Source organism: Symphalangus syndactylus, chromosome 3 (assembly GCF_028878055.3).
Source record: "Symphalangus syndactylus isolate Jambi chromosome 3, NHGRI_mSymSyn1-v2.1_pri, whole genome shotgun sequence".
NCBI lineage: Eukaryota > Metazoa > Chordata > Mammalia > Primates > Hylobatidae > Symphalangus > Symphalangus syndactylus.
In genome coordinates, this window is record NC_072425.2 from 19,158,507 (window position 1) to 19,184,000 (window position 25,494).

Consider the following 25,494-nt stretch of genomic DNA (forward strand, 5'->3'; position numbering starts at 1 on the left):
GACTACTTTAGGTACCTCATATAAATGGAATCATACAGTACTTGTCCTTTTGCGACTGGCTTATTTCACTTAGCGTAAAGTTCTCAAGCTTCATCAATGTTGTAATGTGTCAGAATTTCCTGTGTTTGAAGGCTGAACAATATTCCATCGTTATATACCACATTTTATTCACCCTCTACCATGTATTGTTAATCGCTACTTAGTATTGTGTTGTATGTATGTGTCATGGCATATGTGTACTATTGTAGGTTCCTTTTAGATTTCCAGTATTACAAATTACTCTGAGATAAATATTTTACAGAATCATCTCCTTAGAACAAATCCTAGAAGTAGGATTGCCCAGATAGTATTCATGTTTTATATTTTGGTAAATATTACCAAATTACCCTCTAAAAAGTCCCAGTTTTTATTCCTTCATATTGTGCATGAGAGTGCCCATTTCTCTGAACCCTTGCCAGAGTTAGATTTTTAAAAATCTTTTTGATCTTTGCACAACTGATCAGAGAGTACAATTTGTTTTTATCCATGATCTGTATGTCTTTGTCTTGGAAATCAAACATAGCTTCAAATGATAATTTACTGCTCTTTGGGAGATTTTTAAAAATATTCTTTTGAGTTTTGAAAAGTAGTCTTATTAGAATAAGTTGATAGTGTTCCAAGGTGACAATTTTGAAGGGCACATTGAAGAGATGCTCTTGTATTAAGAAAAAAAGGCAATCCTTTATTTATAATCACACACTTACACCTGGCACATTCATATATGACTTATCTCTACAACAAAATTGAATAGTTCTTGGAAGTTAGACAGCAACATTTATTGAACTCCTGCCATGTATAACAGCCTTTGTTGCCAGAAGGGATATGGTGTTATGAACCCTGTCCTTGTGGAACTTATAGTCTAAGTCTTTCAGTACACGTAATTGGAGGTAAAAAGTGACATACACAATAATATGTTTTCTGGGGCAGTCCTGTGGGAGTTCCATATCAGAGCTGGTAAGGAATAAATATTTTTTGAATGAATCATACAGACAGATTCCTTAATGTATGAAGTCATAGTGTCCTAATAGAGAAGATATCTGCTGCTGTTGAGGCATTTGTTCTGGAAGGATAAAGCTGAGGAGTTGGTGTGTGCCTTCAGAAGTGTTTGCCCATTCTTCTTGTCTTCAGAAGAAGTGATCTGTTTCCCTAAAATAGATTTTATTCAGGGTACTTCAGTATACTTTTGTCACTTTGCCTTTTGCCATTTGACTTTTTGGTGCTAGAACACCTATTAAATGCCTGATCGCTTCTTGGCCTTTTGGCTAAGATCAAGTGTATTAAATGTGTGGCTTCTCATTAAAGCCCTTGTTTTTGCAAGGGAGAACTATTCAGTATGAATTTGAAAGCACCTGCCTCTCTACTGGTGACTAGCTGCCTTCCTTTCATGCCAGGAAGATGATTATTGTGATTGCTGTAGAAGGATGTTTGCAGCTCTGATCTGTGACACTATGATTCCACAAATACTCTCATTTATAAATAAATGTGTGGTGTGTACATTTTTTATGGTTATAGAGAAGTTTGTATTTTTACAAGTAAAATTTAAATGCTCATTGTTAATTTCATATTTTTTTTCTGATCAATATCCTTAAAATGGTAGATTGACACTAATACTTCAGGGACCAGATATCTCAGAAATTTGATGCTTAAAGGAATCCCATGGTATTAGGCGATGTACTAGGTCTGTATTAGGGTATTAACTTTTTGATTCAGGGATACCTTACTCACCTTTGCATTTCCCATTAGCCTCAGAGTAAAATAAATACTCAAGGAATATATTAAGAGGAAAAAAGTGAAGATTAATGTAATTCACTTGATTAGAGATGCTCCTCAGTTAAATTTCTTTTTAATCTCAGTATCTTTATTTTAAGACCTACTTTATTTTAAGACACATCAACAGAATGATGTGTTTCCAGACAACAATTTTTAAAACCTTAGTTAACTGTAAGGATTTATTAGCTAGATTTCCTGTCTATGTTCCATTTCTAGAAGAAACAGATTACAAGAAAATCTGGTGTTATAAGTCCTTCTAAAAGTAAATATCTTCTGGGACTGTTCCTGGAAACATAGTCCAGCTTTCATATTCCTTGTACTTCTCAATGATTTTGCAGGGGCAGGGAATTCACTCAGATGACTTGCAGTGTCCTCTATCACAAAGGAAGCACAGACTTATTTTATGTGCCATGAACTTACTAAGACAGATGGGATATTGACATATTTTAGGACTACTTTAAGCAGGAATTGATCATTGAAATTATTGATTTTTTATCATTATTATTAATAGCTAACATTTATTTAATTACATGCCATGTATTTTTTTGAGCACTTTACCTGCATTATCTCCTGTATATCCTCTCACCCCTGAAGCTTCCATTTTATAAATGAAGGAAAAAAAAAAAAGGAGGCTCAAAAAGGTGAAGTATTTTGACCGAGATCTTACAGCTAACAAGTAATAGGGCCAGGGTTTGAACCCTTTCTGTCTCTAGGGCCTAGTACCTAACCGTTGTTCTGCAATATTTTCTTTGTTGAGTATTTTCACTTAATTGAGAGGGTGCTATCTTGTTACTAGAACAAATATTATTACAGTGTTTTTTGTATGTTTGTTTTGTTTTGTTTTGTTTTGTTTTGTTTTGTTTTTAGAAGACAGGGTCTCACTATGTCACCCAGGCTGGAGTGCAATGGTGCAATCATAGCTCACTGCAGCCTTGAATGCTGGGGCTCAAGTGATCCCCCTACTTCTGCCTCATGAGTAGCTGTGACTACAGGCTTGTCCCACCATGCTCAGCTAATTAAATAATAATAATTTTATACATATATATATATTTTTTTTGTAGAGATAGAGTTTTGATTGTGTTGCCCATGTTGGTCTTGAACTCCTGGACTCAAGCAATCCTCCTGCCTCAGCCCCCCAAAGGGTTGAGAGTACAGATGTGAATCACTGTGCCCGGCCTCATTACAGTTTTAACAGGACTGAGGAAGCAGTTTTTTTTTTAATTAAGTTTCTAAAATAAGTTGATCGTATAGTAGGTAATCTTGATTATAAGTTTTATTTTAAAAACACAGGCCAGGCAGGGTGGCTCACGCCTGTAATCGCAGCACTTTGGGAGGCCAAGGTGGGCAGATCAACTGAGGTCGGGAGTTTGAGACCAGCCTGACCAACGTGGAGAAACCCCATTTCTACTAAAAATACAAAATTAGCTGGGCATGGTGGCGCATCCCTGTAATCCCAGCTACTCGGGAGGCTGAGGCAGGAGAATCTTGAACCCGGGAGGTGGAGGTTGCGGTGAGCCAAGATCACGCCACTGCACTCCAGCCTGGGCAACAAGAGCGATACTCTGTCTCAGAAAAAACAAACAAAACAACAACAAAAACACAATACTATCTTGAAAATATATTCATTAAGCAAAATTAATTTGGTGGTACATCATTTTTATAAAACCCCTAGTAACTCTGAAAGCGTTGTCTGTGCCCTTTTAAACACTTCACAACCATATGACAGGAGGGGAAATGTAAACTGATGAAATACAGTTTTGTACTTTAGCACATCATTTGAGGAAAATACAACTTGTTCCCCCAGGACCTTATAAAGTAATGAGAAGGTTGCATGATAGTGAAGGGAGAAAGAAAGGAAAATTTATTGTTTTAACAGTAGTTACGTGCTTTGAGTGGCCTGACTTGTAAGGAGTTGCTGTGATTTGTTTTGCAAGAGTGCAAGCCTTCCTTTCTGATTCTGTAGAGATCTCATTGACTAGAGCTGCAGCCCCTAGTGCTTATAAGGATTTCCTTTCAGCTTAGACTTAATCCTTTTAAGCTCCACAGAACAGGGATAAATGTTGATTTTCAAGGTGGCATTTTACTACACTGAATGTGTCTGAAAAATGATTCAGTCATTTTCTGCCTTATTCTTAAATATTTGCTGTGTACATCATGTTTCTAGGTAGGTGAGCTCGTGAAACAATATGAAGAGGAGAAAATAGCCTTTTAAAGAAATTGGCCCACAGAAAGGATGGCCTTCTTGGACAATCCAACTATCATTCTAGCTCATATTCGACAGTCACATGTGACCAGTGATGACACGGGAATGTGTGAGATGGTTCTCATTGATCATGATGTTGACCTAGAGAAGATTCATCCTCCTTCAATGCCTGGAGACAGTGGGTCAGAAATTCAGGGAAGCAATGGTGAGACTCAGGGCTATGTATATGCCCAGTCAGTCGATATTACCTCAAGTTGGGACTTTGGTATTAGAAGACGCTCAAACACAGGTAAACATTGTGTTCTAGTCATGTCTTCTGAGCTTTAAATCAGTAAACAGTCTTATGGAATAATGCATAATATTGGAATAGGCTTAATGGGGGACGTTTCCAGGTATTAATAGGAACATGCATATGTCAGACTAAGAGTGAGTCTGAGCAACATCTCCCATCTCTGCGACTGCGAATGGAGAGGGCCTCTAGAATGTTATTAGAAGTAGACAGAAGGGGGATAGTGAAAAAGTTGGTTAGGAGAGGCATGTTGGACATTTCTAACAAGTCATTGTGTAGAAAGGCAAGTGGACCGGCTTTGAGTGTCTTCACACAGCAACATTAGTCCCAGTAGGTAGACTACCCAGAGATAGATTTCAGGTTGACATAATAAAGAACCTTTAATACAGAGAGGTGACCACCCAAAGAGAGGAGACACTTCTTGCCCCTGGAGGAATTGTGGGGGAGTGGGGAAATGGGAGGAGACACCTGAGTATTTGTTAGGGCTGGTTTTAGTAGGTTTCTGTACATAGGGTGTGAGATTAGAAAAGGGGCCACTGTTTTTGATACTTTGCCTTTATTTTCTTAAATTGATCACCTTTTGATTTTTCTGGCTTGAAAACACTCAACTTTGGTATACATGTATTTAGGCATTAGCTTTAAAAGCTTATTGCCCATTTTCCCACTTATATTTTTTTGGTGGCCTTGTTTCAAGGGGAATGTGATGAACCAAGGACTTTTTTTTTTTTTTTTACTTAGACAAACTATTTAGAATACATATTGTGGTTCTAATATGACAGGTATTCTAGGAGATAATTTTTTTTAGATAATCAGAAAATATAATCTTCAAATTAGCAGTAACCTGCTAACTCCCAGGAAAGGTAATGGCAAGGAGATATAGTAGAACACTAAAAATACTTACATATTTCTTTTCATGGTCCAAATGTAAAATGCACATAAAGGAATATTGGAGGTAGAGCTGGATACAATTTACAGTGAAAGGCACACTCAGGTTTTGGTTCAGAATTCAGTATCCGTAACATAAGAATAATTTGCTCTCATGATGAAAATAATTAATAGCATTTCCCAGTATCTAAAGGAACTTTTATCAAAATAGGATTTGAGTGAAGGTTTGAATATAATTTAGAACCATTGATTCTCAGTTCTCTAGTTGAAACTGACTTCCTTGCAGGTTATTGAGATGATATCTTATATGACAGGTTGAATGTATTTCAGTGGGAGAATGCTGCTAAATTGAGAGCTTTATGATCATATTACTTTGGCTGTACCCTTCACATTTATTAATTGCAATTGAATGTATTTTTCTTCAGTGGAATTTGGTTAGATACAGTGACATTGTCAGAATGCTCTTCCCAGCATAGTTTAAATTTCTGGTAAGATTATTTTCAGTGTTTCCCTACCACAGTGCTAAGGCAGAAGTGTATAATTTCCTACCTTGAAAGAGGCTGAAAAATAAATTTATTTTTTTTGTGTTAGCAAAATGCTGGGATAGGAAGCTGAAGATTAGCAAGAGAAAACTCATTTCAAGAGATGGCATCAATTGTGACTTTCTTTTTTATTGTGGTCTCTGTATGCAGCAGTTGTTAAGTGCATGCTGGGTGGTATTTCTCTAAAGGATCAGTTCACTGATTTTTGAAGGTTGATCAGCCAGTGGCAATATAATCACAAATGCATAATTTTAGGTGACTCTTGTTGGAATTTCTTTAGGTAGCACTTAGATGCTAATAATTAATTGAGATTGTAGGTTGTCTTAGTGACCAAAGAATTTGCTTTTTAATCCATGCAGCGTATCTTAAAATTTTGTAAAAGAAAAATTGTTCTTTTTAAGATTTGACTAATGTTACAAAGATACAAATCATTTATTTTACTACCTATAAACTGTTTCAGCCCACTGAAGAAAAGCTATGCTAATTTATATAGCTTTGACATTTTATAATTTTCATGATTTTTAGATAAAGGATTTTATATTTAAAACTTTAATAGTCTAGTCTGAGTTCATTTATCTTTAATTTTTGAAACGGATAGAGTAATTCATAACAGTAATTTTATTCCTGTAATGTAATATTCACTTCAGTTCATTTGTGCATTAAAATTCCTTTAAGACCGTTATTAATGATTTATATAATGAAATGTCATATTAATCACAGAAGTTTTCACATTTTATTATTCTCTTCCATGTTAATACTATCTTTATGATCTCTATTAGTGTTTTATATCCTCTAATTTCAATTATAAATCAAGAATATTTTCATGTTTTTGTTGGTATTTGCTTTTCAGGGGTGCCACCTTTAAAATTTTATGACTTTTTCTCTACATATGCAATATAAGACATCTTTATTCATGTAAAGGTAGTTAATTATGTCTTTGTTTATGGTAAACTTTCACTGACAAACTTATAGTTATAATATTTCTTTTCAAGCTCAAAGATTAGAACGACTCCGAAAAGAGAGACAAAACCAGATCAAATGCAAAAATATTCAGTGGAAAGAAAGAAATTCTAAGCAATCAGGTAAATGGAAATGATTTTAATTCTTAATTTGAGATTTATATATTTAGTTTATTATATAAGAACTTTTATTTTTAATTCATGCTTTTAAATCCTCTGGGCTTAGATACCTCTTGTGTTTTGAGCTTTGAGCTCTTTCTCTTGTGTGCCTTGACCCTCTGAAGCTATATGCTCTTTAGTTCTTGGCTTTTTGGCCACCCTTCACTCTGGGTCACAGGGATTGATGTGTGCAGGGGACATTTTTTACAAGCTGTCATGTCAGTACTTTTTTCTGATTTTTTAAAAAAATATAGGCCAAGGAGTACCCTATGATTTGATTTTTTTTTTTTTTTTTTTGAGACGGAGTTTCACTCTTTTTGCCCAGGCTGGTGTGCAATGGCACAGTCTTGGCTCACTGCAACCTCCACCTCCTGGGTTCAAGCGATTCTCCTGCCTCAGCCTCCTCAGTAGCTGGGATTACAGGCGCATGCCACCACTCCTGGCTAATTTTGTATTTTTAGTAGAGATGGGATTTCACCATGTTGGCCAGGCTAGTCTTGAACTCCTGGCCTCCAGTAATCCACCTGCCATGGCCTCCCGAAGTGCTGGGATTGCAGGCATGAGCCACTGTGCCCAGCCGATTTTTTTTTTTTTTTTTGAGACGGAGTCTTGCTGTGTCATCCAGGCTGGAGTGCAGTGGTGCCATCTTGGCTCACTGCAACCTCCGCCTCCCTGATTCAAGCGATTCTCCTGCCTCAGCCTCCCAAGTAGCTGGGACTACAGGTACGTACCACCATACCTGGCTAAGTTTTGTATTTTTAATAGAGATGGGGTTTCACCATGCCAGGCTAGTCTCGAACTCCTGACCTCAAGTGATCCACCTGCCTTGGCTTCCCAAAGTGCTGGGATTATAGGCGTGAGCCACTGCACCCAGCCCCTGTGATATTTTGGATGAGCTTCTAGGTTACAGATTTCTCTTGGCAGTTCCAACCTAGACTTTCCCTTGCCCCATTAGTGGGTCTAGTAACAGTCTTTTTTGCATATATGCAGATTCTTTTCCCTTAGTGTAAAAACCATTATGTTGGCTGGTATTATTAGCATTTGCAGTATATTTTCATATAGTATGTGTATAAAGGCTGGCCATATTATATACTTTTAAAGCTTCAGTCTCAGCAAGAAGAAAAGACTTGGGGAAAAAAACAATTTCAGAAATAAAATGCTATTAAAATATTTTATAATGGTTATATCACGTTTCCTAGACTTTCTCTTTTTTTTTTTTCTCCTTTAAAAGAAATATCTGCAGTCTGTCTTCTGTATCCTCCCAGCACCTCCCAATATCATACTGGCATGTAATAGACACCTAATAAATATTTGTGGATTGGCTCCATTGTTACACAATAATTATAAGACTAATAATATTAAGATTTATTATGCTAATAGCAGCCTCTACCTGGTGCTCTACTAGGTACTTTACATGCATTACCTCTATTGCAGTGATCTTGCAAGGTGTAGGTATCGTTGCTATTGTTTACAGATAAGACAAAGGCTCAGGGATTTGATGAACTTGCCAAACTTACCCAACATGGAGAGTAGTGTGATAATGAGATCCATTGTATCCAGCTCTGCCTGCATATAAAGGCCAGTCTCTCTGCACTAAATCACTCTGTAAAGTGCTTCTTGATTTCTCCTACTATAATTATAAACTCAAGTATCCTTAGTAGGTATGATTTTCTTCATGGCTGCTACTAAGTGATGACTGTGTAGAACCAGAAGTCCCAATTACTTGTTTTTCTTCCTTATATCTCATTCTGACTTCCTTGAATGCAGTCGTTCTTCTTGAATTTCTCTTTAGTTTTACTCTGAATACTTTCAAAATCTCACTAGGCTAGCCCCTTCTGTTGATCCAGTTAATATTTCTCTTTGTTGTATTTAATACAAACTTGAAAATACTTTATATCACTTATCTTATTCACTTTCTTCAAATTTTTTATATATCTTAATGCAGTTCTTATTAGTCTCTTCTTGATCAATGAATACAGAGCCAGTTTATTTAAGCTCCTCTGTCTCTCCAGCCACCCTTTATTTGCCTTCTTCACTTCCATATCTTAAAAAATTATAAATAAAACACACAGTGAGGCCAGGCACTGTGGCTCACACCTGTAATTCCAACACTTTCGGAGGCCAAGGTGGCAGATCACTTGAGGCCAGGAGTTTGAGGCCAGCCTGGCCAACATGGTGAAACCCCATTTCTACTAAAAATACAAAAAATTAGCCGGGAGGCAGGCAGATCACTTGAGGTCAGGAGTTTTAAGATCAGCCTGGCCAACATGGTGAAACCCTGTCTCTACTAAAAATATAAGAGTTAGCTGGGCATGGTGGTGTGTGCCTATAATTCTAGCTACTCAGGAGGCGGAGGCATGAGAATTGCTTGAACCTGGGAGGCGGAGGTTGCAGAGAGCTAAAATCACGCCAGTGCACTTCAGCCTGGGCAACAGAGCGAGATTGTCTCCAACCCGAAAATGCGGTGAATAGAGTACATCAAATGTAGGTGCATCAGTCCCTTTACAATGTGAGAAGTAAGTTCTTCAGCTTAAATTTCGATACATCTAATAAATAGGGGATTTTATTTGCTCCCCTACTTATTTTTTAAAGTCTAATCTACTTTAATTTTTGTTCATTGTTTCACAGAATATGCTGGAGAAATAGTTATGTCACCTTTTGCTTTCATTTGTAACCATACTGTCCATTGTAGACATGTACTTCTTATACTTCTCTCCTTCAGTTTCCTTCCCTCTCTTTTCTGTGTCTCACGGATTTTGATAATTGAGCCTGTGGTCTTACTTCTGGAGAAGCTCTTTAATGTGTATGTTCATGCTTGAACTGTTATTCCCTGATTCTGGCCAGACCAGCAGCCTGCCTGGTAGTCATTCCTGATGGTTAGAGTGAAACTCATCAATGCAAAAAAGAATGTCTTTGGATTCTCCCTTAGGCTGGGTCCTATCATTAAACCACAGCTTGGCATTCTGGGTGTATTGAAGCATGTTAGAAAAGTGGAATCAGCAGTCCACTAAACATCTACCTGGCAAACTGAGCAGCCATCCTATTTTTATACATCTCCAACAGACGTACTCTCTCAGCAAGAAATGCCACATCTAAATCTTTTTGATCTTTATTGAGAATTTTGGACGGGTAATTATTTATTCATTCTCTCATTTTAAGAATTGGGGGTCTCACTGTGTTGCCCAGGCTGGCCTCAAACTCTGGATTCAAGTGCCTCAACCACCTGAGGAGCTAGGACTACAGGCACATGCCACCATGCCCAACTTCATTCCCTCATTCTTTTTCTATTATTTATGCTTTGCTAAAATCCTTTCATTTGTTTTTCTTATCTTTGTTTTATTTCATTCCCCACTAGAAGAATCATCATTCTAAATAGGATGACCTCCCTGGAAGTATTCTTCTTCCACAATTATTCTGTCAACATCCAGTTTATCCTTTAAGACACAGCATAAGGGCAGCCTTTTCATAGAGGAGATAGAGGGTTTGTGGAGACTATCTAATCCATACCTCAGTTCTTTATGAACTTACTGATCCATGTGCCATGAGACCACATGATAAATGAAATACCTTGGAGTAAGATCCTTGTAATATTCCTGTAACCAAAACTGCATGGATAGATAAGAAGATGGTATCATCAGAAGTGTGCTTTGTTAGGAATAATGTCGTATTAAGATCCAAATATCTTTAATTTTATTATTTTAAAATGGCATTGGTATTTTATTCTTTACATAATTAGTTATTACCCTTACTCATTGAATCATTTAACAAATATTTCTTTCATAACTGCTGTGTGCCTAATAATTCTGTGCTGAGTGCTAGGAGGACTACATGAATCCTCTCCTCAAGAAGTTCGAAGTCTAATTGGCAAATAAGGCTTCTTATGCATGAAGTTAAATAATAATGCAAAACAACAGTGTAGCTTATTTATATCAATTATTTACATGTACCTGAAGTTTTATGTAACTTCTATTATTGGTTTCCTAAGTAATGATTCCCAAATACATTGGAGGTATAAAAATCAGAAATGCATCCAAAAGTGCATGTTATAATAACATTCCCTATAAATTTCTAGGCCTCACCTATGGAATTCTTGATTTAGTAGATAGGGGTTGGGGCCCACAAAGTTTTTTTTTTTTTTTTTTTTGAGCAACAAGGCTGTTTATTTCACCTGGGTGCAGGCGGGCTGAGTCCGAAAAGAGAGTCAGCAAAGGGTGGTGGGATTATCATTAGTTCTTATAGGTTTTGAGATAGGCGGTGGAGTTAAGAGCAATGTTTTGGGGCAGGGGGTGGTTCTCACAAAGTACATTCTCAAGGGTGGGGAGAATTACAAAGAATTTTCTTAAGGGTAAGTTACGGTTTTCAAAAGGTCCCTGGGTGATTCTGATGAGTAATCAGCTCGGTATATAGTATGTTAGCCACTAAGTTTATTTATTTCTTTTTTGTTTGTTTTTGAGACTGAGTCTCCTTTTGTCACCCTGGGTGGATGGAGTGCAGTGGCACAGTTTTGGCTCACTGTGACATCCGCCTCTGGGGTTCACACAATTCTTGTGCCTCAGCCTCCCTAGTGGCTAGGATTACAGGCATGTGCCACCATGCTTGGCTAATTTTTTAAAAAATATTTTTAGTAGAGACAGGGTTTGTCGTGTTGTCCAGGCTGATCTTGAACTCCTGGCCTCATGTGATCCGCCCGCCTCAGCCTCCCAAAGTGTTGGGACTACAGGTGTGAGCCACTGTGCCTGGCCTATTTAGTCTTCATTCAAAGCCAGTAAATTAGCTGTTAGTATGTCTCTTTTACAGGTGAGAGGAGTTACTTATAAGTAGTAAGTGGTGAAGCCAGAATTCACCTCCTGGACAGTTTGACCCCAAAATTTTAGTCTTTCTACTCTGCTCTGCTCCCTCCAATATCATTGGCAGAAAGCTGCTCCTGAAGCTTTGGGTATTGAGGAGTCTTTGGTGTTCTCTTGTTCCGTTTTTTTTTCTTTTTTTTTTGAGACTGAGTCTTGCTTTGTCGCCCAGGCTGGAGTGCAACGGCATGATCTCTGCCCACTGCAAACTCCGCCTCCCAGATTAAAATGATTCTCCTGCCTCAGCCTCCCAAGTAGCTGGGATTACAGGCACCTGCCACCATGCCTGGCTAATTTTTCTATTTTTAGTAGAGACGGGATTTGACCATGTTGGCCAGGCTGGTCTCAAACTCCTGACCTCAGGTGATCTGCCTGCCTTGGCCTCCCGAAGTGCTGGGATTACAGGTGTGAGCCACCGTGCCTAGCTGTCTTATTCCTTTCCTTCTCTGTCAGCTATAGCCAGAGTCTGGGGAAGTTGCCAAACCCTCTGTGTTAAAAAAAAAAAAAAAATTCAGGTACAGTGACTCATGCCTGTAATCCTATCACTTGGAGAGGCCAAGGCAGGAGGATCACTTGAGCCCAAGAGTTCGAGGCCAGCCCTAGCAACATAGTGAGATCCCGTCTACACACACACACACACACACACACACACACACACACACACACACACATAATTAGCTGGGCATGGTGGCATGCTCCTGTAGTCCCAGCTACTCAGGAGGTTGAGATGGGAGGATCACTTGAGCCCAGGACATCAAGGCTGCAGTGAGCCATGGGGGCACCACAGCACTCCAGCCTGGGCAACAGAGGGTGACCCTATCTCAAAAAGCAAAAAAAGAAATTGTGTAGAAAAAAAATTAAAAATGAAAATAAGCTACCAGTAATCTCACATCCAGAGGCAACTGCTGTTGTTACCATTTTGATGTATTTATTTTAGATTTCATTTATACATGTGAGTATATATATTTTACACTATTCAATATTTAATATAAAAATATATAGATATATATTTTGACACAGGGTCTCGCTCTGTCACCCAAGCTGGAGTGCAGTGGCATGATCATGACTCACTGCAGCCTTGACCTCCAGGGCCCAAGCAATCCTCCTGCCTCAGTCTCCCAAGTAACTATGCCACACAGGTGCATGCTACCATGCCTGGCCAATTTTTACAATATTTTGTAGATGGAGGGTCTCCCTGTGTTGCCGAGGCTGGTCTTAAACTCCTTGACTCAAGCAATCCTCCTGCCTTGGCCTCCCAAAGTGCTGGGATTACAGGTGTGAGCCACCATGCCCAACCTCAAATCATATTTCATATGATCTTTTTTGTATTTTTTGTTCATACAAGTAGTTCATAAAGATAAAATGTTGTGGTTATCTCCATATAGATCCCGCACTTTTACATTTCTTATTAACATTATTTCCACATATTTTGTGTTACCATTGTATTTTTATTTTGTTTTTTTGAGATGGAGTCTCGCTTTGTCGCCAAGGCTGGATTGCAGTGGCGTGACCTCGGCTCACTGTAACCTCCACCTCCCATGTTTGAGCTATTCTCATGCCTCAGCCTCCCGAATAGCTGGAACAACAGGCACATGCCAACACACCCGGCTAATTTTTGTATTTTTAGTAGAGACAGGGTTTCACCACGTTGGCCAGGCTGGTCTCAAACTCCTGACCTCAAGTGATCTTCTCGCCTCGGCCTCCCAAAGTGCTGGGATTACAGGCATGAGCCACCACGCCCAGGCTACCATGATAAATAGGACATTCTTCCTCATAACTTTGTTATTGGTCTTTTGTAAATAAATCTGTTATTTTATTTTTATTTTTATTTTTTATTTTTGAGACGGAGTTTTACTCTTACTGCCCAGGCTGGAGTGCAGTAGCGTGATCTCGGCTCACTGCAACCTTCGCCTCCAAGGTTCAAGTGATTCTCCTGCCTCAGTCCTCCAAGTAGCTGAGATTACAGGTGCCTGCCACCACGCCCAGCTAATTGTTGTATTTTTGGTAGAGACAAGGTTTCACCATGTTGGCCAGGCTGGTCTCGAACTCCTGACATCAGGTAATCCACCTGCCTTGGCCTCCCAGAGTGCCGGGATTACAGGTGTGAGCCACCACACCTGGCCAAAATCTGTTATTTTAATATATTTGTTTTGTATCCCACCGCTCCCTAAATCCTTATAGTTCTAATATGTTCCATGCTTAGGTTCTAATACACATTCTCATCTTCTGAATGCTATAGTGTGTGCTTTTTCATAAAGCTGTTGATAATTAAATTTCTAGGCTATGTATTTTTTTAGTTTTGTGTTTGTTGGTGAAGTCCAACTGTTTATATCGGTTAGGACTTTTTAGTTGCAAATAACAAAAAGTGACTTGAAGGAGGGCTTTCAAGAAGTATAGTCTGCCTGATGAATGGCTTGGAACCAGAAGGAAGGGCTCTCATGACTTCCCCCATCTTGTCTTGACTTCTTTCTACCCATCTGCTCTCTCTCTGTCCTCCCTTCCTATACCCTACCCCAGCAACTTTTTCTAATTCTCTGGTCCAGAGTTATTCATTCAACAAATATTTATTATTAAAAAATAATAAATTATTCCTTCAACAAATAGTGAACAAGACAAAGTCCTTGTCTTCATGGGGCTTATATTCGATTGGGGGTAGATAAACAGTAAACATAATATGCCAGAATGGATAAATGGCATGGAGAAGAATATAGCCAGGTAAGAGGGATAAGGAATCCTAGGCAGAGAATTTTGCTATTTTGTGTAGGGTGGCCAAGGAAGGGCTCATTAGAAAGGTACTGTTTGAGCAGAGATCTAAAGGAAGTGGAGGAGTGAGTCATGCATATATCGGGGGATGAGTGTTCTAAGAGGAGGAAATAGCAAGTGCAAAGATTCTGAGGCAGAAACGTGCCTGGTATATTCAAAAAATAGAATAACAAGGAAGGATGCCTGTTGGTTAGAGCACAGTAAGCACGGGAAGAGTGGGATCAGAGAAGTCATTAATGGGGTTCCTACTTATGGAGGGTCTGGTAAGGAATTGTATTTTTTCTCTGAGGTGATTTGATCAGAGTAGTGATGTGATATGTGACTTCTTTTCCCCCAGTTTAAATTTCCTTAAAAAAAACCTTTTTATTGTAGAAAATTTCAGACATACACAGAAGTAGAGAGAATGGTTTAATGAACTCCCTTCACTCATCTGCCAGCTTCAACAATAAACAGTACATGGCTGGTCCTGTTTGATTTATACATTTTACGACCAGCCCTCCCAGATTATTTTTAAGCAAATCCCAGCTACTATATGATTTCGTACCTAAATACTTTGTATTTTTAACACATAATAAAACTGTGGCACTACTACTCTCCAAAAAACTAATATTATTTTAATATTCTTTATATCATTTAAAATTATTTATATTAATTATTATAAAGAAATGTTTAATAATTACATTGAAAAACATTTAAAATAATTTCTTTATAATATAAAGAAAAATTTTATTTTTATTTTATTTTTTTTAAGACGGAGTCTTGCTCTGTCACCCAGGCTGGAGTGCAGTGGCACAATCTCGGCTCACTGCAAGCTCCGCCTCCTGGGTTCACGCCATTCACCTGCCTCAGCCTCCCAAGTAGCTGGGACTACAGGCACCTGCCACCACGCCCGGCTAATTTTTTGTATTTTTAGTAGAGACAGGGCTTCACTCTCTTAGCCAGGATGGTCTCGATCTCCTGACCTCGTGATCCACCCACCTCGGCCTCCCAAAGTGCTGGGATTACAGGCGTGAGCCACCGTGCCTGGTCAGAAAAAACATTTTTGTTTTGAAACAGGGTCTTGCACTCTCACTGGGGCTAGAATGCAGTGGCATGAACATGGCTCACTACAACCTCAACCTCCTGGGTTCAAGTGATTCTTCCTCCTCAGCCTTCCAAGCAGCTGGGACTACAGGCACATGTCACCATTCCTGGCTAATTTTTGCATATTTTGTAGAGATGGGATTTTGCCATGTTGTCCAGGCTGGTCTTGAACTCCTGGGCTCAAGTGATATGCCCATCTTGGCCTCCCGAAGTGCTGGAATTACAGTCCTGTGCCACAGTGCCTGGCCAAGAAACAATTATTTAATATTATTAAATATCCAATTGTTCATATTTCCCTAATCATCTCAAATTTTTATTTTTTCCCTATTGGTTTGTTCATGTTTGGATCTAAGATCCATCTACTACTTTGGTTAATGTCTCATTTTTCAATCTATAGCTTCTCTTTCACTTTTTTCTTATAATTTATTTGTTGAAGAAATTGAGTCATTTGCTGGGTAACAAAGTTATTTAAAATAATTCCCCTCTTTGTAGTTAATCTGCCAAGTCATTATTATACTTAGGTTCATGTATTTCATTTTGCCTTTGTTTTTAGAGGTTATGCTGTTAATTTTCTTTTATAATTATTTAAAACATTGACATGGCTTCAAAGTCAGAAACATAAAGCAAGATAAAGTCAGAGAAATCTAGCTTCACTTTCTGTTCCCTTCACTCTTTTATAGTCATTTTTAAAAAGGTTTTTTGTCTGTTTAAAACTATATGTAAGCATATTTATATTTGTATCCTCTTTTTAGATTAAAGATAGCATACTATACATACTGTTTTGTACAATACTTTTTTCATTTAGTAATATATTCCGAGGATTTTTCTGGAGCAATATATAGAGATAAACTTCATTCCATTTTACAGCTTCATAATACTCTGTGATACGGATGTACCAGTGCCAACCCATGCCCCGGTGAGGGATGTTTGTTTTCAGGCTTTGCTTTTGCAAATGGCACTGCAGGGAATAGTTTTATGCATATTTTTTAAAGTTTTGTTTTACCAGTGTATCTAAGTGGTATTGTTGGGTCAGAGGGTAAATGAAGATGTGATTTTCCTTGATAGGAAATTCCCTTTCATAGGACTTTCGCTGTTTTATAGAGTGTCTGTGTCCTCAGAGCCTCAAATCTTTAGATTTTTGCCAATCTGATGAAATGTAGTTTTAATTTGCAAATCTCTTATGAATGTGGTTGAGAATCTTTCCATTTAAGAGCTGTTTACATTTCTTTTTCTGTGAACATTCCATATTTTTGTCTTATTTTTCTATGTGTGTTGTTCAGTGTCTTCTTTACTTTTAGAATATTTACATATTAGGAATATTGACCTTTATTCTTTCCTAATTTATCATTTGTCTTTTTACTTTTTTCCCATACAAAAGTGTTTCCTTTTCATGTGGTCAGATTTATCAATTTTTTTCCTCATTCTGAAGTTTGTAACTTGTATTTTAAAAGACTCGTATTGGCGGCTGTGTCAGGAAGGAACAAGGGTTGGGATGAGGAGGCAAGGGCAGAAACAGTAAAGTGGGTTTTAAGGTGATGATAATACAGCGTTGCTAGCGGTTGCCACGGTTCTGAATAGCTTTTGAAGTGTTGGTTGATGGGTAGGATGTAAGAAGTCAGGAGGACCCCCAAGTTTTTGGCCTAATAGAACTGAACTGCCATTAACTGAGGAGACTGTGGGAGTGGGAGCTTTGGGGAAAGATCAAGAGTTTGGTTACGAATAAGTAACACTTGAGGTGCCTGGTGGACATCCAAGTGAAAGTGCCCAGTAGAAAGTTGGATGTCTATAATTTCAGGGAGTGTTTAGGGTTAGAAATAACCATTGAGAGGTACTAGCATGTAGAAGATACTTACTTGGGGTTTCCCTTTTTATTTATTTACCTTTTTTTGAGGTATGCTTTACATATAGTGAAATGTACAGATATTAAATGTACTGCTCAAGAACTTTTGACAGACATATACATTTATATAACTAGCATCCCAGACAAGTATGGAGCAATTCTGTCACCCCAAAAAAGTTCCCTGGTGCCCCTTTTTAGTCATTTCACTCCCCAGAGGCAAGCATTGTTCTGATTTATGTCACCACAATTTAGTTTTACCCCTTATAGATGGTATTTAAAAGCATACGACTGGATGAGATCACCAGTGGTGTGAATGTAGATTGAGAAGAGGTCCAAGTGCTGTGCCTTGGGAAATGGCAGTGATTCAAGGGGGAAATGAGATGAATCAGCAGAGGGACCGAGAAGAAGTAGCCTGAGAGTATCAAAGCCAGATAGAGTGGAGTCCTGGGGAGCAAGTGAAAAAAATGTTAAAACAGGAGGGAGTGAGGAACTGTGTCAAATGCTACCAAGACATCTTGTAAGATGAGGATTAAAAATTGACCAACAGATTTAGCAACAAAGGGATCATTGGTGACCTTGATGAAAGCTGCTTTGGTGGAGTAGTGTGGCCTGAATATGCCTGCTTGGAGTGGATTTGATTGAATGGAAGTGGAGGGACCGGACAGGAATAATATAGACAGACATTTTAAGAAGCAGAAAAATATGGTAGTAACCAGAAGGGAGGGAGTATGGGATAGAGAGAGGATTTTTTTTTTTTTTTAATGAGCAGTGTTTCAGTACTGTGTGCTGATGTGACTAATTCAGTGAGAGAAAAATTGACAATGGAAGAGAGAGAAGAGAATTGCTGGAGAGCTGTTCATGAGTTGGCAAGAGGGATGGGATTTAGTGCACAAGGGAAGGGCTGGCCTAAGGTAAGGGCAGAGGGAATTCATCCATGGTAATAGGAGGACAGGCAGATAGAAGAGCAGATGAGAGCATGCAAAAGTTCTCTTTGGTTGTTTCTGTTCTCCAAGCCTCGACAAAGGAGGAAGAGGGGAGGAGGTGTTAGGTTGAGGAGAGAGGTCTGAGTGTGAATGTCTGAGAATGGTTAATCATAGCATCACATTGCACCTAACCCTATTGGTAACAGCTGTGTGAAATCTATCCATTACTTGTGTTTGGGATTCCTCAGTTTCTTCATGGAGCTAGTAGTAACATCTCTCTTAGGATCTGTGAAGACTGACTGTGCCAGGTGAGGAAAATACCTACTATTGATCCTGGCTCATAATAGATGCTTAATAAAGGATCATTTCTTTCCCAATTGTAACCATGAAACTGGTAATAGATTGCAGGTAGAAAAGTACTTCCCATATTTAAAATATTACTTTAATTGAATTATAGTCTAATTCCTCTTCAAATCTGTGTTTAATATGTTTATTATGTCGAACTCCTGTGCTCAAGTGAGCCTCCCACCTTGCCTTTCCAAAGTGCTGGGATTACAGGTTTGAGCCACGGTGCCCAGCTGCAGTTACATTTTTTTTTGAAAGTTCTAAGTGACTGTCTTGGAGTTCTGTTCTCTCTCTTGGTTTAATTTGACTATGCTAAAGTGGAATGGGGTTGAACATGTCTATTGCAGATTTTAAAGTCTCAGATTAATTTATTTAAAAACTTTAAGTGTGGACATTTCCTCATAGCCATTTATCTAGCTACCGCCACCTTGATTGATATTCCAGTTGATTTAGAGAATTAAATGATCTTTGAAAAGTTACAGAACTTGTCTTGGTTCACTAATGAATAATAATTCAGATTTAATAATTTTAATCTGAATTATTTCAATCATTCATTCATGCAACAAAATTTATTCAGTGTCTACCTTGTTCATTAGTGCCCTAATGTATAAGAGCCTTGGTCAGGTGCAAATTCTAGTTCTGTTACTTATTAGCTGTGTGGTCCAGGGCTAATCAAAATATTCTAAGCTTGTTTCCACATTGACAAATCTGAGATAACGCTAGTATCTACCTCATAGGCTTGTTATAAGGATTAAATGAGATATATTGACTTGCTAAATAAATGTTAGCTACTGTTATTACACTTGATCTTAGCCAAAAGGCCAAGCAGCAATAAATGTTAGCTACTGTTATTATAAATATCCTTTCTCTTTTTCTCCTCTTCATCTTTGGCATCAAGAGTTTGTGCAAGGTGCAACTGGAGAGTGTTAGAGGATTAATATGTAGATCTTGACTTTGAAGAACTAGAATTCCAAAATCGCATAATATTACAGGCAGGAGAGATCTTTGAGATTTTCTAGTTTGACAAGCCCAGAGAGGTTTAGAGAAGTGTCCACTATCACATAGCTTGCTGTTAGTAGCAAAGCTGGGCCAAAGCTCAGGTCTCCTGGCTGTGAGTGCTCTTCTTATAAAATGGCTCCTTTGTTACTTTCTCTGATTCTCCCTCCTCCCTTAACCCCTTCTCTTTCCAAATTGACTATCCTGGCCTGCACGTTCTTCCGTGCCCTGCCTTTTCAGTGCACAGTATATTGTGGGGCTTTCTGCATACATCCAACCTGAACATGTCTCTGGGTGCTCCTTCCTTAAGGTTCTAAAGAAGACTTTTTAGGGAAGGTGGACAAATTGTCTCCGTGTAATCACAAAGATGTTTTTCTTCCTCTTGTATCACAGCCCAGGAGTTAAAGTCACTGTTTGAAAAAAAATCTCTCAAAGAGAAGCCTCCAATTTCTGGGAAGCAGTCAATATTATCTGTACGCCTAGAACAGTGCCCTCTGCAGCTGAATAACCCCTTTAACGAGTATTCCAAATTTGATGGCAAGGTAAGTAAAAATGAGACTTTGTCCCTTTAAGTAAAACTGTAATTGAGTGGAGTTGTTGGTATTATTATTAGATTTAGGGTTTCAGAAATGCTTCGTAGAATATCAGTTGACAGTTATAGAATGTCACTTACATTTTCTAAGACTGTTGATGTAAAGGTATGAATTTGGTTTCAGTGTTGTTTCCACAGTAATATATTTGGGAGGATTAAAACAAAAACAGTCCTGTGCTCTTTCATTCTCTCTTTCTCTGTGTATGGATATCTCAGGACTGTTGTATTTTAATCCTCCCCAACACATATGTGTGTGTGTGTGTGTGTGTGTGTGTGTATATGTATATACATATGTTTATATATATATATGAGAGAAAGGGGAGGGGGAGGAAGGGAAAGAGAAATATATATGTGTATATTTTTAATCCGTTTTATCTCCTAAGTATACTTGAGAAGTTGGATTAGTTAGATTGTGATTAATCAAGGTCTAATTGTATTGGGAAAGCCTTGAAAGTGGTTCTGGGAGGCAACTTGCATTGTCTTGGCTGATTATTATAACTGTAGAAATTGTTGAGATCTGAGTTTCATTTCAGAATTCTAGGCTATTGCTTGCATTTCAGTATTTCACTGTAGGGGGATCTTGACATTTGCTATGGAGACTAACTTTATTTTTTGCCTGTTTGTGCTAACAGTTTGCTGTTATAAAATTAAAGTGTGTTTGTTTTCCTTTTAGAAACATGGCCACTATTTCAGGTGGATCCTAGTTTCATGTGCAGCACCCCTTCCCCAACCCCCTGTCTTCCTGTGTCTCTGTGCTGACCTGAGCAGGGCCTTGTTCAGAAGACCGTAGCGGTTGATTTTTGTATTTATTGCCATGATGTTTGCTGTCTGGCAGTGGTGTGGGGTGCTGAGTGATAGCTCTTTGCCTGGAGGTGTCGTGTATAATTTGTCTTGTTTCAACGCCATTGCAGTTAATAAACACACAGCTTTTTGCTTATGCTTGATTTTTTTCCTTTTTTCATGAGCTGGTTCTGTCGGTTGTCCTCTTTGAGCAGAGATGTTTTCTCTTCGAAAGACTTTTGCTTCCTACAATTCAGCAGGTTTCCATAGGTTTCAGTGAGCATGTATGGCCATTGGCACATGAGGTTATTGATGTTTCTGGGGGATAAGAGTAAAAACTAGAAACAAAATGCATAAGTAATATAAAGGTCTTAATATGCTCTGGAAGTTTCCTCCAAAAAACATCTGACAGCACTTTTAGTAAGTTATAGACTGTATTGATGTAAAGCTTCTCTTTTGTCTGCCCTTGCTGCTTTCTCCTGTTTTGTGGAATGTAGCACAGAGAAGGAAGTTCCCCCAGGGGCCAGGAATGTCAGCCTCTGGAACATGGCGAGTTGGACTACATAGGGTTTTAAAAAAAATACTACAATGGATTCATTTAGACATGTGAGAAGTTATTCTTGGGATTAAGATAAGCAGTTGGAATTTATTTGCTTCCGTTGCCTGATACCATCCTCATTGTTTGAAGATGTAATTTCTGGAATAGTTAATGTGTGATCATGTGTTTATATCAAAAAATAGCACAGATCTTTTAAAATACTCTAGAATTCTCTTTATACCATAGACTTTATTATTAATTACTTAGGTTCGGATTTGTCACAAGGTTGTGAACTCTGCTTGGTGTGTATGTATCTAACTTCTGAAGTACCAGCGGGAAAATAAAAAGTAAACCATCTCCTTAGTCACAAAGGAATTATTCTCGCTAGATGTGTGTTTACACTGAAGACTCTCAATGCTTTTGTCATAGCAAGTCCATTTGTAATCCGCAAAGGATGTGAGTGCAGAGCAGTCACCATTATGCATTGATTAAGAAAGATTTAGATATTGATAAGTCTATCTTATGTGATGCTATTGTATTATTATCTTACATATTACAATTGCTAAAATACAATTAAACCCTTGTTCTCATCTATTATTTAATATTGATGCATTTGGCAGATATGTAATGAAAATGGCTAATATTTGAAGGATATTGTACTGTACATATTAAATTAGTCTTTATCTTTGTGAAATGCATCAATATGATATACAATGACATCTCAATGATTAATAGAGAATTATACTTGAGTCAAGCCTTTTTGTAACCTAGAAATTAAAATGACTATTCAAATAACACCTCAAAATGATCAAATTAGCATTTTGTGATTGCATAATAATGGGATTGTAGTAGTTATAACAGCACCATGGCTGCCTCTAGAGTTAAGATCATGTCAACCCCTTGATAATAAAGCCTTTTCCATGAGACTCGACTCTTAATAATTTCCAGATTGATTCCTCCCATAAATCATCCGACGTTCAGCACTAAATTTTTGTTACTGTTGTAACTTAAAATTATTTTATTTTTATTCGGCTCATATTTAATAAATGAAATGAGTGTCTTGTTTTATGATTCACTGTCTTGTCATTGGAATGCCATGCTTTTTGCCTCAAATGTAAGGGTTTTCTATGTATTTTGATACTCCTATTTTTTTTTTTTTTTTTACAAAGATTTGTTAAATCCTCTAAAATATGTACAGTTTTTTTTCCCCCTACAAATATTCACAATGCTTTTCTTGGGAATAACTCTTGCCTTATTTACATAATTAACTGAGTTGCTTAGGTCTCTTGGGCAAATAGTACATAATTGGGGAGAGAATGGGACAGGGAAGAGTTTGGGGTCTAATTAAATATGCTAAAAAACTACTTAATTATGTATTTCCTCAAGAGACTAACTGCTGTGAAATCCTCCTTAAGATTAAACTAGTGTTAGATTTGAAGAAAGGATTTTGCTTTTGCTATGGCTTTACTATTACATTTTAGTCAAGCAGGCACATCCAGTGTTCTTAACAGTTTGTGCCAACCGGCTTGTTGGTTTTTATGATTCTAAGGGTGAGCATCTCTTAGCTATTGTGCTAAATTAAAGTGAATATTTCCAAGTAATTTTTGGTTCCTTTAGCTGGTTAATAATTTTATAAAAAGCTTTTTAAAATTGTGGTTGGCTAATAATTTTTTAAGGCATGAAATTGAGAGGGAAAGGCTGTACTTAGGCATGTGCCTTATTGTAATTTTGACAATTTTTGGGGTCAGGTTTATCATTTTAATATTATTTCTTTAGCAAATTGGTGATGCTCTCTGTGATCTGTTTTAGAGTCTGGATTATCAATAACTGTTTACTGATCATTTGAAAAAAGTTCAAGGTTGATTGCCAAGCAGTTTTAGGGCATGCTTTGGTCAAATCCGCAAAACCAGCCTTAGCCATCTGCCTGAATTCTTAAGCATTGTTGAGCACGGAACCTCTGAATAGCCTCGTTAGTGACACAAAACCTCTATTCTAGAGGTTGAGACAATTGGAAAACTTCTTGTGCCAGTCCTTCTGATTTCACTGGATGTGGGAGCTGTTGGTTGTGACAAGAGGTTGCTTTGAGGTGATCGGGGAGTGGGCTTTGCTGAGAGGCAATAGACATTCAGCACTGATTTAAGTGCCTCAAAATATGTGGATTTTCTGCCCTGTTTCTCCACCTGTTTCAGATTAGGTTATGTTTTAAGAAGGAAATCTAACCCTATCCATTTTATGCCATATCACTTTCTTGAGACTCTTTTGCTAGCACATTATCACTATTCTGGTCAAATTGCATTTGCAGATATTATCCTTAATAGACCATCAGAAGTTCAAGAAGCCATTTCCTGTCAATACAGTTAGTAATAAAAACAAAAAAAGGACTGATTAGTAAGTTGTGTCATCTCAGTCAGTTTTTTCACCTCTGAAAGGGGATGGGTGTGAGTTCCTCACAAGGGTCATGAGACCATCAAATAGGATAATGCTAGGATGAAGCATCTAGCACAGTGAGAGGCAGCGTCGTTTAATAAAGCGACCTATTCTGTAGTAAAGCCTCAGTTCGAATCCGCATGGCTCCACTTACGGTGTGACTTCAGGCTAGCTACTTAACCTCATGAAGCTTGGGGTTCAGGACACACTACCCCAGAATGTGGCACCTTGGAATATTGAATATCATAAGCTGAAGGAACTTGAGAAATGGCAGGAAGAACTCTCATCTTCCCCTGCCCTTCTCCCCTAAGCAGGTCACAAGGCCCTCATGTGAGACGTGTTCTCCCTCTGCCTAGAGAAAAGGAGCATCCTCATCTCTGAAGACGAATCTTAAAGAACAGGCTTTGCTAAATTTCCCCACAGTTTACAACACTTACTTCCTATCTTTTTCCTATCATATTTTCCACATGACTTTCCGCTTTTCGTCAAACTTAATATAAAAACCCTCAGATTTAACCAACGGTTTCTTGGGTCTTCGTTTTCTTTCTTTTTTTTTTTTTTTTGTATTTTTAGTAGAGACGGGGTTTCACCGTGGTCTCGATCTCCTGACCTCGTGATCCACCCGCCTCGGCCTCCCAAAGTGCTGGGATTACAAGCGTGAGCCACCGCGCCCGGGTCTTCGTTTTCTTATGAAGGCTCTATGTCATGTAAAATTTAGGTTAAATAAATTTGTGTGCTTGTCTTTTGTTACTCTGTTTCTTGTTACAGGGGCCTCAGCCAAGCATTTACAAGGGTAGAAGAAAAAATGTTTTTTCTCTACAAGTTCCAGTCCTGATCTGTGAAAGAAATGATGACAGTGTATCTTCCTCAGGAGGATGAAATGAGCAGGACTTGCTTAGCAGGACACGTAGCGCATAGGAAACACTCAACAAATATCCTACTTCTGCTGCTTTCTCTTTGTAAAGGGGTGACACAGGGCACTGACGATGGGGCAGTGACGGTCTCTTCCACGTACTTCATTATGTGGTTGACAGGATTGAATGAGAGGGAATGTGTTTTTAAAAGCCAGGATTTTAGAATAGTGTCATAAAGAAGAAGTACAGCAGAGTGGGTGAAAACGGTCTGCATGTTGAAGTTCAGGGAGTCCAGTGGGATTTTGGTCCTTCACTAGGAAGATTGAGACAAGTAATTACTTCCTTTGGGTGGGTGGAGGAATGGCTATTTTTTTTAAACTTTCAGTGAGAAAATGGTTCAATATTGGTGATCGCTTGGCAGTTTCTAAAATGTTAAATATCCTACTTTTGGGGCTTAGCTAAATACTGTTTTCTAAATACAAGGGGAATGTTTGACTTGACAAGTGCGTAAAAGAGCAAACCAGTTCTGGTTCATATAGATAACTGTGACTTTGATTGTGTTAACTTGTTAGAAAGTAACCATTTCTCTATTAGAAACTGTTTTAACAGGGAAGCTGCAGAGAGCATGGGGGAAGGGATAATTCATGAGTGCTAATTGCTTGG

At 38.2% G+C, this 25,494-nt stretch overlaps 1 protein-coding gene and 1 pseudogene across 11 annotated transcripts in view; both read left to right on the forward strand.

Annotated features, from left to right (window-relative positions):
* MAPKAP1 (MAPK associated protein 1) overlaps nucleotides 1-25,494 on the forward strand; it is a 274,565-nt gene that overhangs the window by 30,892 nt on the left and 218,179 nt on the right. For 5 of the 11 annotated variants that reach the window (XM_055271093.2, XM_063636006.1, XM_063636009.1 and 2 more), the window contains exons 2-4: nucleotides 3,974-4,301; nucleotides 6,721-6,810; nucleotides 20,034-20,182. In XM_055271093.2, coding sequence (XP_055127068.1) covers nucleotides 4,043-4,301; nucleotides 6,721-6,810; nucleotides 20,034-20,182 — 498 coding nt within the window. In that variant the 5' untranslated portion in view covers nucleotides 3,974-4,042. The remainder of the gene's footprint in view (nucleotides 1-3,973; nucleotides 4,302-6,720; nucleotides 6,811-20,033; nucleotides 20,183-25,494) is intronic. The other 6 variants (XM_063636007.1, XM_063636010.1, XM_063636013.1 and 3 more) reach the window with 2 other exon arrangements.
* On the forward strand, nucleotides 1,282-1,425 carry LOC129480023 (uncharacterized; annotated as a pseudogene).